The sequence below is a fragment of the Mobula birostris genome, chromosome 19 (assembly GCF_030028105.1).
Source record: "Mobula birostris isolate sMobBir1 chromosome 19, sMobBir1.hap1, whole genome shotgun sequence".
Lineage (NCBI taxonomy): Eukaryota > Metazoa > Chordata > Chondrichthyes > Myliobatiformes > Myliobatidae > Mobula > Mobula birostris.
In genome coordinates this window covers 63,101,362-63,123,047 of record NC_092388.1, presented here as the reverse complement: position 1 = coordinate 63,123,047, position 21,686 = coordinate 63,101,362, and the positions used below count along the sequence as shown (strand labels likewise).

At 41.8% G+C, this 21,686-nt stretch overlaps 1 protein-coding gene across 1 annotated transcript in view; it reads left to right on the top strand.

The window, feature by feature from the left end:
- phactr1 (phosphatase and actin regulator 1) overlaps positions 1-21,686 on the top strand; it is a 430,393-nt gene that overhangs the window by 330,937 nt on the left and 77,770 nt on the right. The window contains exon 4 of the mRNA XM_072283739.1: positions 6,548-6,628. Within this exon, the coding sequence (XP_072139840.1) occupies positions 6,548-6,628 (81 nt within the window). The remainder of the gene's footprint in view (positions 1-6,547; positions 6,629-21,686) is intronic.

The window sequence follows — 21,686 nt, the reverse complement described above, 5'->3', positions numbered from 1 at the left end:
AAGATACAATGGCACAGCTAGAGGAACTCATAGCTCCAGTTCAATCCTGTCCTCAGGTGCAGTCTGCATGCTCTCTCCATGCTCATGTGGGTTTCTTCTGGGTGCTCAGGCTTCACCGCATATCCCAAAGGTGTGTGGGTCAGTAAATAAGTTACCTGTTGTTAATTGCCCTTAGCCTGTAGGTGAATATCTGCACTTCCCATCGCCTTGTCGAAGCAGCCAGCATAATCAAAGACCCCTCCCACTTTGGCCATTCTCTCCTCTCCTCAATCCCATCGGACAGAAGATACAAAATCATAAAAACTCACTGACAGAGAGCACTCACTAAACGTACTCCTTACACATGCACATTCACTCACACACAAACAGTGACTTGTCATACTGCTTTCACTGCCCTGAGTGTAGGCACTTCAATGTCTTCCCTGGTATATTCTCATAAAGGGTCCTAAACCGAGCTAATTCAGTAGGGTAGGCTTTATGGTGCCTTTCCCACCATACACGGCAGAGTATTCCATTTCTTTAGTAATGGGGATGTGTAAATGGGGATGTTATCTGTATGCTGTGTGTCTATGTTGTTTATATACTGTTTTTAATGTAGATACTACTGTTTATTTTGCACTATGATTGTAACTATATTGTGGGATGCAGCATATTCTAATTCCTGTGTAGTCTTAAATTAACTTTGTGGGTCATTAAAGATGGTCTGTGCTGGTGCCTAATGAAACAGGTACTTTGCCCTCAGTGAAGGAGGGACGGGGTTGCCTGGACAGAGCTATTATTGTGTCTTCTGGTAGATATCTTTTTGCAAATATTGGCAGTTTTTTTTCCCCACTATTTTTGCAAGTTTGATTTTTGATGCACCTGATAAACACCCTTGCAACTCCAGCCGTATTTCCTTTGGTCATAAACCCCATGTACAGTATCTAAGACTCACACCACCACCCATAAGGGTAGCTTCTGTCCTGTTAAAACGTTTTAAGACTCTTGTATAATGAAAATGAACTTTCGATCTCACAATCTATCTTGTCATTGCCCCTGCATCTTATTGTCTATCTGCACTGCACTTTTGCTGTGACTGTATGCTGCATTCACATACTGCTTTTCCCCTTTGTACCACCTTGATGTATTTATATTTTGAAATTATCTGTATCTCAGTACCAGTGACAATAAAAAAAACATTTTTTTTTTTATTCTGCCCATATTCTGATGAACTTCCCCCAGATTCCACTACTCATCTATATATTAGGTTCATTTTTCAGTGGATGATTATCCTACTAATTTCCCTGTCTTTGGGATAGGGAGAAAATCAGAGCCCCTGGGGCAAACTCGCACAATCACAGGAGAATGTTCAAACACCTGACATCGGGATCAAACTTGGGTCACTGGCACTGTGAGGCAGCGGGGTGATTTTTGTGTCAGAGAAACAAAGCATTAGGACAGAATTCCCACCAACAGGTCAGGGTTCCAATTTCTCAAAGTAAAATACAACACTTTAGAAATCTGAAACAAAAATAGAAAATACTATGCCAGATGAAGAGTGAGGTAGGTACAATATGCCACTCTCTGTAAGGAGCTTGTATGTTCTCATGACTGCATGGGTTTACTCTTGGTGCTTCAGTTTCAACCCTCAGTCCATTTTGTAGGTTAATTGGTCATTGTGAATTGTCCCTTGGTTAGGCTAGGTTCATTTTATTATACAATACAACTCTGATATTCGTCTTCTCTAGATAGCCATGAAATACAGAAAAACCATGGGAGTTGTTGAAAGAAAAGACTTCAACCCCACCCTGCACAAGAAAGGAAAAGCAAAACTTGCAAACCCTGAAACCCTCCCTTGCTGAGAAAAGAGCAGCGACAATAGCATCAAATACCCAACCCCCCCTCCCCAAAGAAAACACAGCAAGTGGCATCAAATCCCCAAACCCCTCACTCGCAGAAAAGTACAGTGACAATCGCATCAAAGCTCCTGACACCCTCTCTCTTACGCAAAAACTAACATATCACCCACCCACAAATCAGCCACAAGAGAGAAAACACTGAAAAACTGAGAAAGACCAATATAAAGTACAAACCAATAATCATATAAATCTCAGAATATCAAAACCATCTCATCAGCATTTGAGGAGAATGGCCACATGAACTCAGTCTTTCTGTGAAGACCAAAAGTTGTACTGGATCTGAATACCAGCGACCCAGCTACTGAACCATCACCACCCCCGTGGACTCCGTTTACCCCCTCCACATTCACCTTCAAGCTTCAATCTTCCTCAACACTTCGTCTCTCATCCAGGGCCCCATCGCTGGTCTTTTCCATGAGTCAGCTCATGTTCTTGGTCCTTTTAGGGTCCCCACCTCTGATCTTCTCCACAAGGCAGCTCCCCCGACACAGCAGAGCACTAGATCACTCCATTGAATTTCAAACTGCATGTCATTGGCTCCAACAGTTTCTGTAACATAATAACAAAAAGAACAAGCAGAAGATGTAGAGAAAGTGAAGCAATTGAAGAGTTTGGCTATCTGGAAGATGTTGCCTGAGGAGTCATTGTTTGTTGGTACCATCTTGACCGGTAGAAGGGGTTTACTGGGCAGTTCAGCTCACAGGGGTAGAAGAAAAAGGGTATGCAAATAGGACTAACTTTGGTAAGCATTTTAGTTTAATTCAATTCAAGTTTAATTGTCATTCAACCATACATGAATACCCATGAATACAGCCAAAGGAAACTGTGTTACTCTAGGGTCAAGGTGCAAAACACAGTACCAACAATCACACACAGCACAAAGCACACACAAGATAGCAAGCACAAATGGTATCATCATCATGCAATAAGAGTCCAAACTCGCACCAGCAATCTACAGTCGACTAAAATAGATCTTGTCTTCTACCAAGCAAACACTGGGGGATCAGCACTGACTCCAGCCTGGAATCTGTGCCACACCACCCCTTATGGAGCATACCAGCTCTGGTGCCCCTCTCAGGCAACACCGTGGCCTCAGGGCCCAGACCCCGCACACACAAGCACGTATAGAATGCAAGTAAAATGCCACCATGCAAAATATGAGACGGCCTACAGGGACAAGGTCCGTCACCTGGCCACGTGGTGTGCCGACAACAATCCGGCCCTTAACACCCAGAAGACCAAGGAAATCGTTATGGACTTCAGGCATTCTAGGAGACACACTCGCGTCCCCATCTACATCAACAGAGCTGTAGTGGAGCATGCATCAAGCTTCAAATTCCTTGGTGTCCATGTTTCCGAGGATCTCACCTGGTCCCTGAACTCCTCCATCCTGATCAAAACGGCACAACAGTGCCTTTATTTCCTGCAGAGCATCAAGAAAGCTCACCTCTGTCCCAGGATACTGACGGACTTTTACTGCTGTACCATTGAGAGCATACTCACCAACTGCATCTCAGTGTGGTATGGCAATTGTCCCGTATCAGACCACAAAGCACTCCAGTGGGTGGTGAAAACTGCCCAGCAGATTATCGGCACCCGATTGCCCACCATTGAGAACATCTACCATAAATGCTGCCTGGGCAGGGTGAAAAGCATTATCAAGGAATCATCTCACCCTAACCATGGACTTTTTACTCTCCTCCCATCCGGTAGGCACTACAGGAGCCTTCGCTCCCGCACCAGCAGGCACAGGAAGAGCTTCTTCCCTGAGGCTGTGACCCTGCTGAACCTCACATCACAGCACTAAGCAGTATTGCACCCATGTTGTACTGTCTCAGTACTGTTATATTTGTGTGCTGTAGCACTTAACTTTTATTCACAGTTATTTTGTAAATAACACTTCTTTGCATTTCTGGTCAGGTGCTAACTGCATTTCATTGGCTTTGTATCTGTACTTGGTATAATGACAATAAAGTTCAATCTAAACTATATACAAGGGGTGATTGATAAGTTCGTAGCCTAAGGTAGAAGTCAATTTTAAAAAACCAAGCACATTTATTTTTCAACATAGTTCCCTCCTACATTTACACACTTAGCCCAGCGGTCATGGAGCATATGGATCTTGGACCTCCAGAACGTGCCCACAGCAGGGTGATTGATAAGTTCGTGGCCTAAGGTAGAAGGAGATGAGTTATACAGCTCTCGTTACATGCTCGTACAGTTCAACTCTGAGTGGTTATGCAGAAAGTTTGAAGTTAATAACTCATCCATTGAAATCTCTGTTCAACACCTATAGAGCTTATCTTCTGCTGAGCAAACACGGGAGGGTAGGTGGCACCAGCTCGGGCACTTCTCTACCAGCAGCTGTAAGCAGGCAACCCTGAGGCTTGAAGCCCTGAATCTATTAAGTGTCACCTAAATCTGCACTTGACCACAACAGAGCTTGTCTTCTGCCGAGCAAACACTGGGAGGGCAGCACCAACTTGGCCCTCAACCAACACATATTCCACTCTCCTCTCCTACCCCTCCTCACAGTCCCCCACCCTGCTCTCATGACTATACCCCTCCCCCACACGAAACCACAGCTGAACAGGTGAGAAGACAGCTGAAACGTCTCAACCCAAGCAAGACTGCAGGACCGGATGGTGTCAGCATCAGAGTGCTCACAGCCTGTGCCCCTCAGCTATGTGGAGTACTTCACCATGTATTCAACCTGAGCCTGAGGCTCCGGAGGGTTCCTGTACTGTAGAAGACATCCTGCCTCGTCCCTGTGCCGAAGACACCGCGTCCCAGCGGCCTCAATGACTACAGACCGGTGCCATTGACCTCCCACAGCATGAAGACCCTGGAGAGATTTGTTCTGGAGCTACTCCAGCCTATGGTCAGGCTACACTTAGATCCCCTCCAGTTCGCCTACCAACCCCAACTAGGAGTTGAGGATGCCATCATCTTCCTGCTGAACCATGTCTACGCCCACCTAGACAAGCCAGCGAGCACTGTGAAGGTCATGTTTTTTTTGACTTCACCAGTGTGTTCAACACCATCCACCCTGCTCTGCTTGGGGAGAAGCAGACAGCGATGCAGGTGGATGCTCCCCTGGTGTCATGGATTCTTGATTACCTGACTGGCAGACCACAGTACATGTGCTTGCAACACTGTGTCCGACAGTGTGACCAGCAGCAGTAGGGATCCACAGGAGACTGGCTTGTCTCCCTTTCTCTTCACCATTTACACCTCAGAATTCAACTACTACACAGAGTCTTGTCATCTTCAGAAGTTTTTGGATGACTCTACCATAGTTGGATGCATCAGCAAGGGAGATGAGGTTGAGCACAGGGCTACAGTAGGAAACTTTGTCACATGGTTTGAGCAGAATTATCTGCAGCTTAATGTGAAAAAGACTAAGGAGCTGGTGGTAGACCCGAGGAGAGCTAAGGTACCGGCAACCCCTGTTTCCATCCAGGGGGTCAGTGTGGACATGGTAAAGGATTACAAATACCTGGGGATACGAATTGACAATAAACTGGACTGGTCAAAGAACACTGAGGCTGTCTACAAGAAGGGTCAGAGCCATCTCTATTTCCTGAGGAGACTGAGGTCCTTTAACATTTGCCGGACGATGCTCTAGGAGTCTATGGTAGCCAGTACTATCATGTTTGCTGTTGTGTGCTGGGGCAGCAGGCTGAGGGTGGCAGACACCAACAGAATGAACAAACTCATTTATAAGGCCAGTGATGTTGTGGGGATGGAACTGGACTCTCTCACGGTGGTGTCTGAAAAGAGGGTGCTGTCTAAGTTGCATGCCATCTTGGTCAATGTCTCCCATCCACTACATAATGTACTGGGTGGGCACAGGAATACATTCAGCCAGAGACTCATTCCTCCAAGATGCAGCACAGAGCGTCATAGGAGGTCATTCCTGCCTGTGGCCATCAAACTTTACAACTCCTCCCTTGGAGGGTCAGACACCCTGAGCCGATAGGCTGGTCCTGGACTTATTTCATAATTTACTGGCATAATTGACATATTACTATTCAACTATTTATGGTTCTATTACTATTTATGCTGCAACTGTAACAAAAACCAATTTCCCCCGGGATCAATAAAGTATGACTATGACGTGCCTTATGCTCTCAGTGGAGTGCACTGGTTTTGACACCGCTTTCCTGGTGATCACAATAAAAGCAGCCAAGATGGCCACTTGGTAATTGACTTTAAGTCTCCATCAACTCAGGAAGCAGCACCTTGCACAGCTCCTTCATTTTCTCTGCCAACAAGCAACTCGCTGATGGTGTAAACCTGCGGTACTTTAAATTCTTAATGTATAGCAGGATCTTGTGATCATTAGAGATGCATTTAAATACAATAGTAGCATCTTTTGTTGACCCCATAGAAGCCACTACAACCAAACGTGCTGCCATCTTACCGAAAGTACTGGTTGGGCTGATGTGTTTATGACTTGAAATGCACCACAGTTTAGGAGTTAGAGAAACTCTTAAGGTTTCGGATCTATGCTCTTTCCTGAATTTCTGGATGATATTAAAATACCAAGAAATGGGCAAAACCATTCAAGTTGTGGTTAACATCATTTGGATTGATGTGTAAATATTTTTAGACCCCTGCATCTAAACAAACTGTTTTGTTTGCAGCTTTGGAAAGGAAGATCTCTACTCGTCAGAGCAGGGAGGAGCTGATTAAACGAGGTGTGCTGAAGGAGATTTTTGAAAAAGGTTAGTTCTCTGATCAGATATTGGGTGACTGAAATACTGAGGTGTTTCTTGCCCCTGGGTTTAACTAAAGCTTCAGTTGTGTTGTAATATTTTGAAAGTCCATCAGGGTATTTTTAAATGGAATCATAAAATGGTTACAAGACAATAGGAGGCCATTCAGCCCCTCATCTGGGCCAGCACACTACCTAAGCAACTCAGATTCCACCCACCAGGATCTCTGTTGTTTAACAATATTTTCCTTGCCATAATTTTATCCAGTTCCCTCTTGAAGACTACATCTAAGCTTCTTACGTCTCACATTTCTTGACAAGTAGCAACACCCCCCCCCCCGCCCCCCAAGTGAAACATCACAGGTACAGCCACCACTTTTCAGTCAGGTTGAAGCACTGAAGAAGTCCTGTTGATAGCTGCCATTTCAAGAGGTGGAGCTTTGTACAGATATGCACAGTCCATAAAGTTACTGAAGGCAAGGTGCATAAGGCCAAGATTTTCAACCAGTTATACTCATATGTTTTGTACATTGGAAATCCATTAGGTATCCACAACCTTCGATAAAAATTGGGCCCTTGTGCAGCACCATTTTAGCACATTTTCAGGTAGAGCAGTTTCAAGGCCACAATTTACTTAGGTCTTTATTTCCAACAAGGAGTGATTATTGTGTTACAAAGTTGCTTTCCAAAATTATTCACTTTCTAACAGTTGCTTGATGTGAATATTTGTTTCATTCAGTACCAGTTGCAGCTGTTTTTGGGAGATAATGAATATGTTCTTAGCTGTGAAACAGAATCTTGGCTTCCACATCACTGTATTAAGATCTTTGATGGGGGGTGGTAATAAGTAATCATTTAAAGTTTGAAAGGAAGCAAAACTCGAAGGTTCTTAGTCATTTCATAAACCCTGGAGGTTTTGTAAATGCAGGGTTGAAAATTATCCATCAAGTTCTATTGGGTCAGATATCCAGGTTGTTCCAGACAATGCATTAACCTTGGGAAAACAATCAGCTCTCTTTGTCTCATTGGTTCCACAAGCCCTACTTTCAGAATGTTTCTGTTAATAGGATCATTTGCCAAAAGATGAAAGGAGACATAGCAAGCTCAGTAGCACGAGTCCTATCTTTCTCAACTACCATTTGGTTTATCAGTGACTGACAGACTACAGTCTTAAGGCCACTTCTTAATTCTCATTGGATTAGCTGTGTCTTCCTGCATAATTCTAACTAAGAACACCAGGTAAGCAGGTCATTCACTCTTCCCCATACAGAAATGACATGTTGGAGGATAAAGTGAGACCTGAATGAATTTTATAAATTTCAGTAAGGCATAGATAAAGATAGACAGAATATTTTCCCTAGTGTAGAAATGCTAGAGAGCATTATTTTAAGGTGAGAGAAGATTAATGAAGCTGTGCAGGGCAAGTTGTTGGTTTGTTTGTTTTTTTTAAAAAAAAACCAAAGGTGGGTGCCTGGATCAGGTTGCCAGGGGTGGTCATGGAGGGACACATGTCTGTGATATTCAAGAAACTTTTGAATAAATACATGAACAAATTGGTAAATTGGTTGGTTGATTGTCACATATGCTGAGGTACATTGTTTCTAAATACCATCCATACAGATCATTTATTACCTCAGTATGTTGTGACTGAACAAAGTCACCAAGTGACACTGGCATTGATGGATATAGAAGTCTTTATTCAGCACAACAAGCAGACGTTCTTAGGGTCCTGACCCAATAATACATGATATTTTTATAGACTAAAGATCAAAGCCAGGACAATTCTACAGTTATGATCTATCCACAATGCTTCCTTTGAATTACATATAATTTTCAAACACCTCAGCACTCTAGACACCAAAAATGAATGTTAATCACTGTCTTTGAACTACATTCATACATATGCAGATATTTCAGGTTAATAGGTGTTTCCTGGGTTGTAATCAAGCCCAGTATGTAGCTCCAGGAAGACCATTGTTCTGAGCTGCATTTTAAAACTCAGTCTACAATCCATATTCAGGATTGTAAACTAGTTGCAGTTGTAATTAATATTTGGTACATACCACAACTCCAGAATATGCCCTAACAAAGTATATCAAGGTAATAAAAGGGAAAAGCAATAACCCAAGATGTAGATTATAATGTTAGTTACAGAGAGAATAGACATGGACAGACAATAATGTACAAAGCTATCATCACATGTCATGCCCAGTTTGAGCTTTGACTGCCATGGCCCACACACTCATTTCAGGTCAAGTGGATCAATTCATTGATATTCATTTCCAGTTCTCTGGCTGCTGTCTCCATCATCATTTGTTTCTGCCTTCCTCTTGCTTTCTGCCCTTCAATCTTTCCCATAATTACCATGCATTCCAACTCTTCTTTCCTAATCACATGTCCAATGAAGTTACATTGCCTTTTCATGATCTCATTATTTCTTTGTGCTTGCTCTGTTCATGACATCCTCATTGGATATTCATTTCATCCATGATATTCTTTGCATCCTCCTCAAAAACCATATCTCTGCTGCTTCAATTCTTTTCCGCATGTTACTAGATATTGTCCAAAATTCTGAGCCATATAACACAAATGGATAAACGTAACATTTCAGTACTGAGGTGGGTTGTCATGCCTAGTTTAGTATTGGTCAGTATACTCTTCATTCTCGTAAAGGTGTCCTTTGCCATCCCTATTCTTCTTTTGATGTCCATGTCACACCTAAATCCTATAGAATACAAGTCCTTAGATTAAAAAAGTTAAAAGCTTATGTCAAAAAGCCAAAGAAGAATGGTTAAACTTGGAATGTACAAGGCTATTCTGAGGTAGATTGAGGTTAAAATCTATTTTATCGAAGAGATCCATTCAATAATCTCATAACAGCAGGTTAGAAGCTGTCCTTGCAGCTGGTAGTATGTTACTCTGAAGCTTTTGTATTTTCTCTCTGATGGGAGGGTGGAGAAAAGAGAATGTTCGGGGTAGGAATGTGCAGGGATGGGAGGGATATGGGACATGTACAGGCAGAAGGGAATAGTTAAACTTGACATCATGCTCAGCAGACATTGTGGGCCAAGACCTATTCTTATTCTGTATCCTTCAATTCAAGTTTAATTATCATTCAACCATACACAAATACAGCCAAACAAAACAGTGACACTATGGGACCAAGGTGCTAAACTACATTATCAACAGTCACAAACAAGAACATATTCATGGAATAAAAAAAAAAGTCCCAACACCCCTGCAATGCTTGATACCCAATCTTCACAATGTAAGTCAACAAAGCTATATAGAATATTAGTATATGACAATGACACAATCTGCATGTATATAGCCCAGATCCCCCAGCACACCAATATCTGGCAACCTGCCATGCCCAACACCCACCAGGTGATACTGCAACTTTGGAGGCCCAGTTCTCACAAATACAGCCACAGATAAAATATTAGTAAAAACACAACAAAATATGCATGTGTATAGTCCAGATCTCCCAGCCCACCAAGATCATCTGTCGACCTGCCCCAATGCCTGACACTCATAAGGTGATACTGTGGGCTTAGAGGCCCAGTCCTCACATACACAGCCACAATATTAGTAAAAACACAAGACATGTATATAGTCCAAACCCCTCAGTCCAATTGAAATCTTCAGTCAACTACAACTGCACTGCACATGGTAGAGCATGACAGTTCAGACACCTCTCACCTGGATGCTGAAAGGCAAGCAACCCCATAGCTAGAGGTCCAAATCCTTTTGAGTGCTGCAAAAAAAAAATCTGTATTTGACCACAACAGGCCTGTCTTCTATGTTCTATATTCCAGATTAGAACTTAGAACAGTACAGCACAGGAACAGATCTTTTGGCCTACAGTGTTGTGCAGAACCAGTTAAAAAGGAAATCAAAAAACCTTCAAAAACAATCCCTCCTACCTACACAATATCTACATCTCTCCATCTTCCTCTTATTTATGTGCCTACCTAAACATCTCTTCAAAGCCTCTAATATGTTTAACTACCACCATACCATAAGACCATAGGAGCAGAATTAGCTCTGCCATTCAATCATGGCTGATACTTTCTTTTCTCCTCCTCAATCCCATTACCTGGTTTTCTCCCTGTAACCTTTGATGCCATGTCCAATCATGAACCTATCAATCTCTGCCTTAAATACACTCAACAACCTGGCCTCCACAGCTACAAATTCCACAAATTCACCACCCTTTGGCTAAAGAAATTTCTCCGCCTCTGTTTTGAAAGGGCGCCCCTCTATCCTGAGGTTGTGGCCTCTTATCCTAGACTCTCCCACCATGGCAAACACCCTTTCCACATCTGGGTTGACTTGAAGGGCAAATTAGAAGCAATATGGTTTTCTCTCTAGACCAAAGGTAGCCTTTTCAGAATATCTAAGCTATGACCAAGGTAGAATATAGCTCACCAGAACAGTGGAGGATCCAAACAAATCAGTGATACAGGCTGATAAAGCACATCATGGACACCTTCCACAATCACCTCAACAGAATTGTGAAGGTGTGTGTGGGGGGGGGGGGGGGGGTGGAGAAGAATAACTGTGCAGCCAAAATTCAGAAAGATGTTTTACTCTTGAAGCATTGTGCAGACAAAAAGTGTTTCATGCCTGGACAGATTCACTTGTCCTTTCAAGGGACCTTCCCAAATACAATTGCCATTCTTTGCTGCTGTTCATTAATTTTTAGTGTGAGAGCTCAGAGTACAATTCTAGACATTTGAAATAAAGGTTATCATTAGCATGTGAAGAATATAGCCCAGTAAACCATTTAGTTAATGAGCAATGTTTAATGAGGTGGGACATAATTAGTCTTCATCCTTAACTACACTTGTCATGAAACAAAGGCGAAGGTTTGAGGCAGCACATCGCTGTCCACTTCAAAAACTGCTCAGAAAGGTTGAATTAAATGGTAAACACTGTACACCTGTTTGATTTGCATGAGCAATGGAGGTGATATTTAGGGTAGTGGCTGCCCACACTCCTCATTCTAGGGTGCTGGCAAGGTGAAACTAAAGGTATCAAGAGAGGTTAAACATGTTAGCATTTGCTGTTGTCAAAAGATTAGATCAGAATGAACCAAGGAAATGGTTTCATCATATATTCATTAATTCTATTGTTGCATCATATTTTCACCAAAGATCAATGTTTTGCTGACTTCAGTCTCAAGGTTCTGAGGCAAAGTCAAAGTTAACTTTACTGCCACATGCGCTCGTACATGTCTGCAAGGGTGAAATGTAAAACTTATTTGTTTACTTGTAACAGAATCAGATAAGTAGTATTAACAAGAAAAACATAAATCAATCAAATTTTATACAACTTGTACAAGGAAGAATGCAATTATAACAAAGAAAAGCAAAGAAACAAGATGCTGAAATTCTTATGCAATGCACACTAAATGCAGGCCAGACATCTATGGAGGGAATAATTGACATTTAGTGCAAAGTGATCATAGTGTTGCTATACTAAAGTACTGTTAGGGTTAAAGAGTTGGTTCAGAAACCAAATGGTTGAAGGGAAATACCTGTTCCTGAACCTGGTGGTGGGGCTTCAGGATCTAAACTTCCTGGCCAGTGGTAGTTGTGAGAAGATGGCAAGGTCTGGATGGTGAGGATCTTTGATGATGGATGATGCCTTCTTGAGGCAGTACCTCATGTAGATAGTACCAATGATAGAGATTTCTAGAAGTGCCTGTGATGTATTGAATCCCCCTTTAGTCCTGAGTGAAAAAGTGAGTCTTATATCCCTGTGAAAGCAAGCCAATTCCTGCTTTCCAGAGATGACAGACATACATACAGGATGGTGGAGAGATTGGTAATTCAAACAGCATCTGGAGGAGAGTGAGCATTTAATGATTTGGGTCAAGACCCCTGATTTGGGTCAAGTTAATTGTGGACTTCAGAAAGGGTAAGATGAAGGAACACATACCAATACTCAAAAATTTCTATAGATGTACCATGGATAGCATTCTGACAAGCTGCATCCCTGTCTGGTGTGGAGGTGGGGGGAGAGCACTATTGCACAGGACCAAAAGAAGCTACAGAGGGTCATAAATTTAATTAGCTCCATTTTTAGTACTAACCTGTAAAGTATCCAGGACATCTTCAAGGAATGGTGTCTCAGAAAGGCAATGTTCATTATTAAGGACCTCCAGCACCCAGAGCATGCCCTTTTCTCACTATCACCATCAGATAGGAGGCACACTGTTACACAAGCATGACAGTGGATAAACCCAAGTGCAGAACACAAGCACAGGTGCAGAGTCAGGAAGCATTATTGCCATAGCAAGAGTAGAATTGTTTCTAGGAGAGTCTTTACCCAAAGTCTTGGGTTTGGAGAGAGTGTCCAGGAGCAATGCTAGACTTAGAACTGATAGTCCTAAGAATGAGAAAACAAGATTACTCACACTGGAGTCAACCAACAAACTGGTAGCTCCTTGTTGTGATCACAGGGTCTTTATCCTGCATTTTCTGATGGAAAGCAGGTGTGTGTAGTTAGTGGAACCTGGGAATGATTGGAAATTAAACAAGGGGATTGAGGCCCAATTCCTGAGGTAAATAGCAAGGTGGGGGGATTGCCAGAAGGGACTATAGTACACACACTCAGTGATTCAGGAACAGCTTCTTCCCCTCTGCCTTCTGATTCCTAAATGGACATTGAATCCGTGAACTCTACCTCACATTTTTAATATATATTATTTTGTTTTTTGCACAATCATTTACTTTCTCTTTCTTCTTCTTTATTATGTATTACATTGAACTGCTGCTGCTAAGTTAGCAAATTTCACAACACATGCTTGAGATGATAAACTCTGATTCTGATCTGGACTGAAACATCTCCCCTCTATCTTTGTCCAGATGTAGGGTCTCAATCCGAGATGTCAGCTGTCCATTTCACTCTATTGATTATGCTTGATCCACTGAGTTCCTCCTGCATTTTGTTTATCGCTCCAGATTCCATAACCTACAGTGTCTTGTGTCTCCATAGAGAAGTCTTGCTATGGTTCAAAAGCAAACACTGCAAAACAAAATACTATCAATTTTAAATATAAATGGATATTGTTAGAAAAACTCAGCAGTTCAGACAGCAGCTGTAGAGAAGGAATATTACAGACTAATGACCCTTCATCATCTGCTTCCATTTCTGGTTTTTTTGATTGCCTTTAATTTTTAGTCTATTTTGTGTATGTCTCTGTTGTGTTTTCTTTAAAAGTGCTAGTTATTATCATCCTCAGGGCATGCAGACCTTGTCTCTGAGTCAGAAGATTGTAGCTTCACACTCCACTCCAGAATCTTGTGCACAAAACCTAGGCTCTCACTCAACTGTAGAACCAAGCTGCATGTTCGGAAGATCTTTGATGACCTGTCAACCTTGTTTGTTGTCTTAGGAAAACTAAAAATTAAAAATTAGCTTTATTTGTCACATGCATAGTGAAATATCAATGTGTCAATTTGTGTCAACGACCAACGGTCCAAGGATTGTGCTTGACAACCTGCAAGTGTTGCCATGTTTCCAGGTCTAATGTAGCATGCTACAATTCACTCGTCCTGACTGCACACCTTTAAACGTGGGAGGAAACCGGAGTAGCTAGTGGAAGCTCACACAGTCACAGGGAGAATGTACAAACTCCTTACGGACAGTGGCAGAAATTGAACCTTTACTGGTGATCACTGGCACTGTAAAGTGTTGCACTAACTGCTACTCTACCATGGTGCCCTATCTACACTACTGGAAAGGACCTCATGGTACTATTGCTGTGAAAACAGTGTGTTTCAGCTAACATTCATATTCCAACGTCATGAAAACAGATCTTCTGGTCAACATTATGCTGCTGATTGTGGGTGATCAATGGGTAAATTGGCTACATTTCAATGAAGACCACACGTCCAATGTACTTTATTGACTGCAACGTTCTTTGGAACATCCTGAGGTAGCACAATAAGTCTTTCTTTTTGACATTTTCATCAAAATTAATACAGTAAATAAATACATTATCAAACTACCTACTAATTATGTAGCCTTCATAGTAGAGAATGAAGATAAAGCACCAGAGGGTGACTTGCAATAAATCAGTCAAAGAAAGGATCTTATTAAAAGTAATATTCTAAAAATGGCAAAATGAAAAATAGAGAAAGCTGGAACAACTCACCAGGTCAAGCGTCATCAGTAGAAAAGAAAATAGGGTTAATGTTTCATGTCAAATACTTTTTGTCAGGTTTTCATTTAGAATTAGGTAATGGAGTCAGTGATGAAAGTGAAAACAAACATTTCTGGGAACCGATAGGCTTCTCCCCAAGATAAGAAAACATCGGGTTGGAGAACCACCAGTATCAAGCAGCTACTTAGAAAATCCAAAAATCATTTTGCATCCAATAAAAACCACAGATCAGCTGAGTACCAGAGAGAAAAATAAGTCCTGCCTTTATGTAACACTCCTCCTCACATCTTTTACATGCCAAAGTGTGTAAAGGCTGATAAGTTTCTTTTCAAATCTGAATATAGAAGAATTGTAATTAGTTCAACTATAAATAGATCTGAAAGAGACAGCATAGGTTTGTGCAAGGTGAGATATGACTAGCTACACTAGTTCTGTTCTTTGAGGAGGTGAAGAACATAGCAGATGATGAAGTATTTATGAAAGTTAATTGTATATACTCAAAAAGATGTGATTACATTTGTCCACCAAGTTTGCTGGGTCTCGGGTGCTTGTTTTATTTATAAATGACTTGTGTGTAGGATGAGTAGACTCAAAAACAGCTTCATCCTTACCCCACTCCCGCGATCCACTTCTCAACCAATCACCTCTTTCTCATCCCCTTCCCAGTAGTGCTGCCACATTCTCAGTCTCTTAATCCTTCCTCTCTCACTCTATTATTGTCACTTTCAGCATTTCTTTTTGCATTATCTCAGATTACATTACAGACTTTGCACAATCCCTGTTATTTTACTGGTGTTGTTATTGTTGTTTTGTTGTGTTGCATTTAGGACTGCACAGTAACAATTGTTAGCACAGAGCTTTACAGTGCAGGCGATCTGGGTTCAATTCCCATCACTGCCTGTAAGGAGTTTGTACATTCTCCCTGTGACCATGTGAGTTTCCTCCGGATGCTCTGGTTTCCTCCCACAGACCAAAAGATGTACCGATTGGTAAGTTAATTGGTCATTGCAGATTGGCCTGTGATTAGGCTAAAGTTAAATCAGGGATTGCTGAGTGACGTGGCTCAAAGGGCTCGTAGAGCCTGCTCCGCACTCTATCTCAATAAATAAATGAACATGTTTATTGTTTGATCTCATGAACATCACAAGTGTAAGTAATTTCATTTCACCAATGTTTGTATGACAATAAGCTAATCTGAATCTGAATTTTTAGCTCTTTGTCCAAGTTTTCTGTTGATAGAAATATAGAAACAGCAGAGGAGCTGACAATTTAGGGGTCAATGTATAAACATCAGTAAAATCAAATGAATATGAGTTTAAGTGATCAAGGAGGCTGCAATACAAAAGGATGGAAGTTCCACAATAGTGTTGGTTAGACTGCAGCTTCAGTATTTGGACGATGTGAATCTTAGATTTACCGGGTGAATTTTAAGCTAAGTGAGTAGATGGAGCTCAGCTCCATTTATCAAGCGTTGCTTCACATTCCTTTGTGATCTTTCCTGTAAGAAACACCGTTCTGGCCCTGATTTTAATGCACAACCCTTGAGAACTGGATGGATTGGCATTAAGATGATGTCACTACTTATTCCTTTGGCCCCTTACCTTCTAGAACATGGTAGTCTTAACCTCTTTTTTTAAATAAGTAAGCAGTGTGCCCATGGAGTGAAGTAGTAGCAGGCTCCAAACTGAGCACATTGAATTCAACATTTTGCTGTTGTAATGTATTGTTGAGTATTCGTAGCATCAGAGTGCGTATGACGTCAGGACGTGGAAAAAGGGTTTAAAAAAATGGAAGTCTGGTGAATAAAGGTTGGTTGTTCAATCTACACCGGTGTCCGAGTCACGTAAATATTACATGGTGTCAGAAGTGGATTCCTGATATCGTCGTTAGTGATAATGGTCCACAATATGCCAGTGGTGAGTTCAGAGGGTTCTCAGAATGCTGGGAATTTCAACATGTTACTTCCAGTCCAGGGCACGCTCAGTCTAGTGGACAAGCAGAGAGAACTGTACAAACTGTCAAGAACATGCTCAAGAATGCACATAGCAGCAACGGTGACCCTTACATTGCTCTGCTTGAATACCACAACACACCGATTGAGGATGTGGGGTTCTCTCCTGCGCAGCTGTTGATGGGACGTTGTCTGAAGTCCAGACTGCCAACATCCACAACTCTACTGACTCCTGAAGGTAATGCTCAAGTACATGACAAGCAAAAGTACAAGCAAATAAAGCAAAAGAGCTACTATGACAGACATACAATACAGTTGCCAGATCTACATACAGGTGAAAATGTCAGAATACAGAGAGGGGACACTTGGCAACCAGCTGTGGTTGTGAACAGACATCAGCAACCAAGATCCTTCATAGTTCGCATGCCGGATGGAAGAGTCTACAGGAAGAACAGGAAGCATCTGCTGAAGACAGGCGAGAGGGAGTTTCCACGTACAGATGCACAGGACATTTCCACAGATACAGACATGGAAACAAACGACACCAAGAATGATGCAGACCCCAAAAACACAGATGTCACTCGAGAGACTGACACGGATGAAGGTCAAACACAGTCACAGTTGTATCACACACGGTCTGGGAGACAAGTCAAACTTCCAGCTAGATACAGAGACTAGACATACATGCAGTCTCACACAGTTTGAGGCAAAGTCACACATGTTATAACTCCAAGGTGTGAAATAAGAGGTTTATTAGTCTATGTTAGTAAAAGAAAATACACTGCTGTTAGTATTGTAAAATACAATGCAGAATACATACAAGAAAGTAAGATATTTTTTAGTTTATGTCATGGTTGTTGCACTCTAAGAAGGGCATACCTAGAGGCATTGTTTTGGTAATTCACAGTGTTACCAAAAAAAATCTTGAGAAGGGGGATGTAATGTATTGTGTGAGTATTCGTAGCATCAGAGTGCGTATGACGTCAGGACGTGGAAAAAGGGTTTAAAAAAATGGAAGTCTGGTGAATAAAGGTTGGTTGTTCAATCTACACCGGTGTCCGAGTCACGTAAATATTACAGCTGTGAGACGTCTCGTCTCTTTCATCCCTCAGCAATGGCATAAGCATTTTCCTGCAGTTGGAGTACTGGCAGCACCCAGTGGATGTTTCAGTATTGATGTTATCGATGGCAAAGAGCTGGCTTTTCCCACCACTGGGAGTTCTGATGGGTGGTACTTGTTTGTTACTTTGTTCAACCATATTTCGATGTAACTTTCCCTTACTTAAATGCATTTGCATTTTCCTATATCTTCAATCTGTTTTTATATCACTCCCCACCCCCACTGACTTCTGACAATACCCAAGATGAGTACTTCATTTCCTTTCCTCAGTGTGCATTCATTATGAGGCAGAGTGAAGTGGGAGATCCAATCCCCTTTCTCTTGTCCTGTCCTTTAAAATAGCCGTTATTTGATACTACATTTGGAGTATTTTGCTCAGTTTAGATCACCGTGCTATAGGAAAGACTCATTTATTATCAAAGTATGTATGTAGTATACAACCCTGAAATTCGTCTTCCCCACAGACAGCCATGAAACAAAAAAGACTCATGGAACCAACCCATTCAAAGAAAAATATCAAACATCAAACATCAAATGCACTCTCTTCCACACACAAATGGCAAGAAAAATAAAAACAAGCAAAAACACAATGTAAAACACAAAATCAAAAGGCATATTTCAGTTCAGTTCAGATGAACTGATGAAAGATGGCAATAAGCTGCAAAGAGTATAGATCAGAATCATGAGGATCTTGCCAGGACTAGAGGGGTTAAGTTAGGAGAACGGTTGAACAGGTTAGTGTGTTATTATGTGTGTACTTAATAAAGAACTTCAGCTCCAGTGTGCAATGTGGTTGGTTCACCCAGAACTGGGAGTGACGTTGGTGAGCCGGTCACACGTGTTCAGGTCAAGCTGAAGCCATGATTTATAGTATCTTGTAAACTTACCCACGCTAAGTTTGTCTTTTATAAAGAACAAACATAACATGGTGTCAGAAGTCAACACGAGGACTAAACACGGACAGTAGATGTGAGGGAAATAGCAAGGGATGATAGGTTCCAACAGAGAGAAGCTGCCGGCCAGAGAGCACATTGTATCGTGAAGCTGCTGTTGTTCACCAAGGGAGATTCAGATGAGAGCCCAAAATAGATGACCTAAGCCCTCCCGCACCTGTACAGTTTACTAGCAATCTAAATGATAACTGGAAATGCTTCAAACAGTGATTGAATATATCTTTAGAGGTGAGTAAAACCGGAGCCATGGATGGAAGTTGAAAGTGTCTATCTTTCTCCATGTAATTGGTAAGGATGTTTTGGACTTCTACAACAGCTTCCAAATTGATGAGACAGCCTTTACAATGGACAGTCTGATGACAAAATGACAAATCTCTGATCCCAAGTAAAAACAACATGTTTTAAAGATATAAGTTCTTTTGCTAAGACCAGAAACAAGGTGTTAGCTTTGACCAGTATGTAGCTGAGTTTCAGAAACTGAGTGAGTCCTGTGAGTTTGGAGATTTGAGAGACTCAGTAGTTAGAGACTAGTTTGCGGAACTTCAAATAATGGGCTCAGAGAAAGCTTGCTTCGAGAAAAGGAACTGACGCTGGAAAAGGACGTGGATATATGTAGGGCAACAGACATCACACAATCTCAAGCTAAGGAGCTGCAGAAATCAGAACCAACAGTTATAGGCATCCGTTAGTCTCATGAAACCATGGATTTGCGCCTTGGAAGGTTTCCAGGGCGCAGGCCTGGGCAAGGTTGTATGGAAGATCAGCAGTTGCCCATGCTGCAAGTCGCCCCTCTCCACGCCACCGATGTTGTCCAAGGGAAGGGCATTAGGGTCCATACAGCTTGGCACCAGTGTTATCACAGAGCAATGTGTGGTTAAGAACCAACAGTATATGCTATGAAAACAGAGGGGCAGACTACAAAGCAACAGCATAGCAAAAAGGTAGGTTCAAACAGCAAATGCAGCAAATATGAAGGTAGGCACATCCCAAAGATGTGTCCTGCTTATGAAAAGTCTTGCAATAATTGTGGGAAGAAGAAACATTTTGCAAGGAGCTACAAAACTGGGGCTACCAAGAGAAAGGTGCATACAGTTGCCGAGGAAATGGAGGAAGCCTTTGTAGATTCTCTGCAGATTGCTGGTGGGGGTAAAACAGAATGGATCATCCCAGTGACTGTGAATGAGACAGTAATTCCATTCAAGCTTGACACCGGAGCCCTGATGAATCTGTTATCTGTGGATGATTACAAGGCTCTCAAGGTAAAGAGCAAGATTTACCCAGTGAAGATAAAAATGACAGGCTATGCTGGAGAGAACATTCCAGTAAAAGGAGGCTGTATGGTGGCCTTCAAGCACAAAGAGCAGCACCTAAAGAATGCAGCCAATATTAGGTCTGAATGCATGTGAAAAGCTAGCCTCACAGTCCAAAGAACGCCAGACTTTGCTCATGGAAGAGTGAGCAGATTTGAGGGGCTCGGATGCTTACCCGAAGTACACAAAATTCATATGAATGACACAGTGGCTTCTGTTGTCCATGCATGCAGGAAAGTTCCATTTGCACATAGAGATAAACTCAAACAAGAATTAGCATGCATGGAACGGATAAATGTTATAGAGAAAATTGAAGAACCAACAGATTGGGTGAGCTCGCTGGTCATTGTGCAAAAGAAAAATGGAGCTTTGCTGATATATCCAGATCTCAATAAATTCATTAAGAGAGAGCATTTTAAATTGCTAACATGGGAGGAGATCATGTCCCAGTTTGAGGTGCTAAGTGGTTTAGCAGACTCAACAACTCATCTGGGCTTTGGCAAATTAAGCTTAATGAGGCAAGTTCAAAACTGTGTACCTTTAACACACCAGAGGGAAGCTATTGCTTTCTTTGATTACCTTATGGAATTCTGTACACACCAGAAGTCTATCATAAAACCACCCACATGAGTGGATTTGGTCTCATGAGCAACAAGAATGTTTCTAAAGGCTGAAAGGAATCCTAACTGAAGAGCCCATGCTGAAGTTTTATGATCCTGAAAAGTGTATTAGGATTTCGTCTGATGCATCCCAGCATGACCTTGGAGCAGTGCTACTGCGGCAGCATGATGACACATGGTATCCTGTGGCCTATGCATCAAGGGCTTTATCAAGTGTGGAAGCCAGCAATGCACAGATAGAGGAAAAGCTTCTTGCCAACACATTTACATGCAAAAGGTTCCATCAATATATGTATGGTCAAGCTTTTGGAGTGGAGACAGACTATAAACCACTGGTCTCAATTATGTCCAACCCACTGAATGACTGTCCCATGAGCAAACTGCGTACGTTGATAACACTGCAGAAATAAGTAGTGAAGATGACCTACACTCCAGGAAAATATACATATGTTTGCTGCTGAAGCATTGTCTCAAGCAGTCAACAAGAAAAAAAAGAGTAACCATGAGGTTAATACTGATATGTAAACCTATGTTGACATGATTATGGCCTTCATTCCAGAATCTCCCATTAGAGAAGATTAGGACAGCAGCAGGGACAGATGAAACAATGAAAGTTCTCAAAGAAACAATACAGAAAGGATGGCCAGCATCTAAGAACGACTGTCCAATGTGTATTCAGGAGTATTGAGCATGAAGAGCTGAACTGTCAATAGTGGAAGATATGGTCTTCAAGGGGAACAGGTTTGTGATTCCAGTGTCACTACACAAGGAAATTCTCCAGAAGGTACACAAAGGGCATCTTGGTGAGGAAAATATAAACAAAGAGCTTGTGAAGTGATGCACTGGCCAAGAATGAACCAAGAAATCAGCCAGACCTCTCTTCATGTGAAATATACCTAAGATTCAGACCAAAGCAAGCAAGCAGAACCGCTTACATC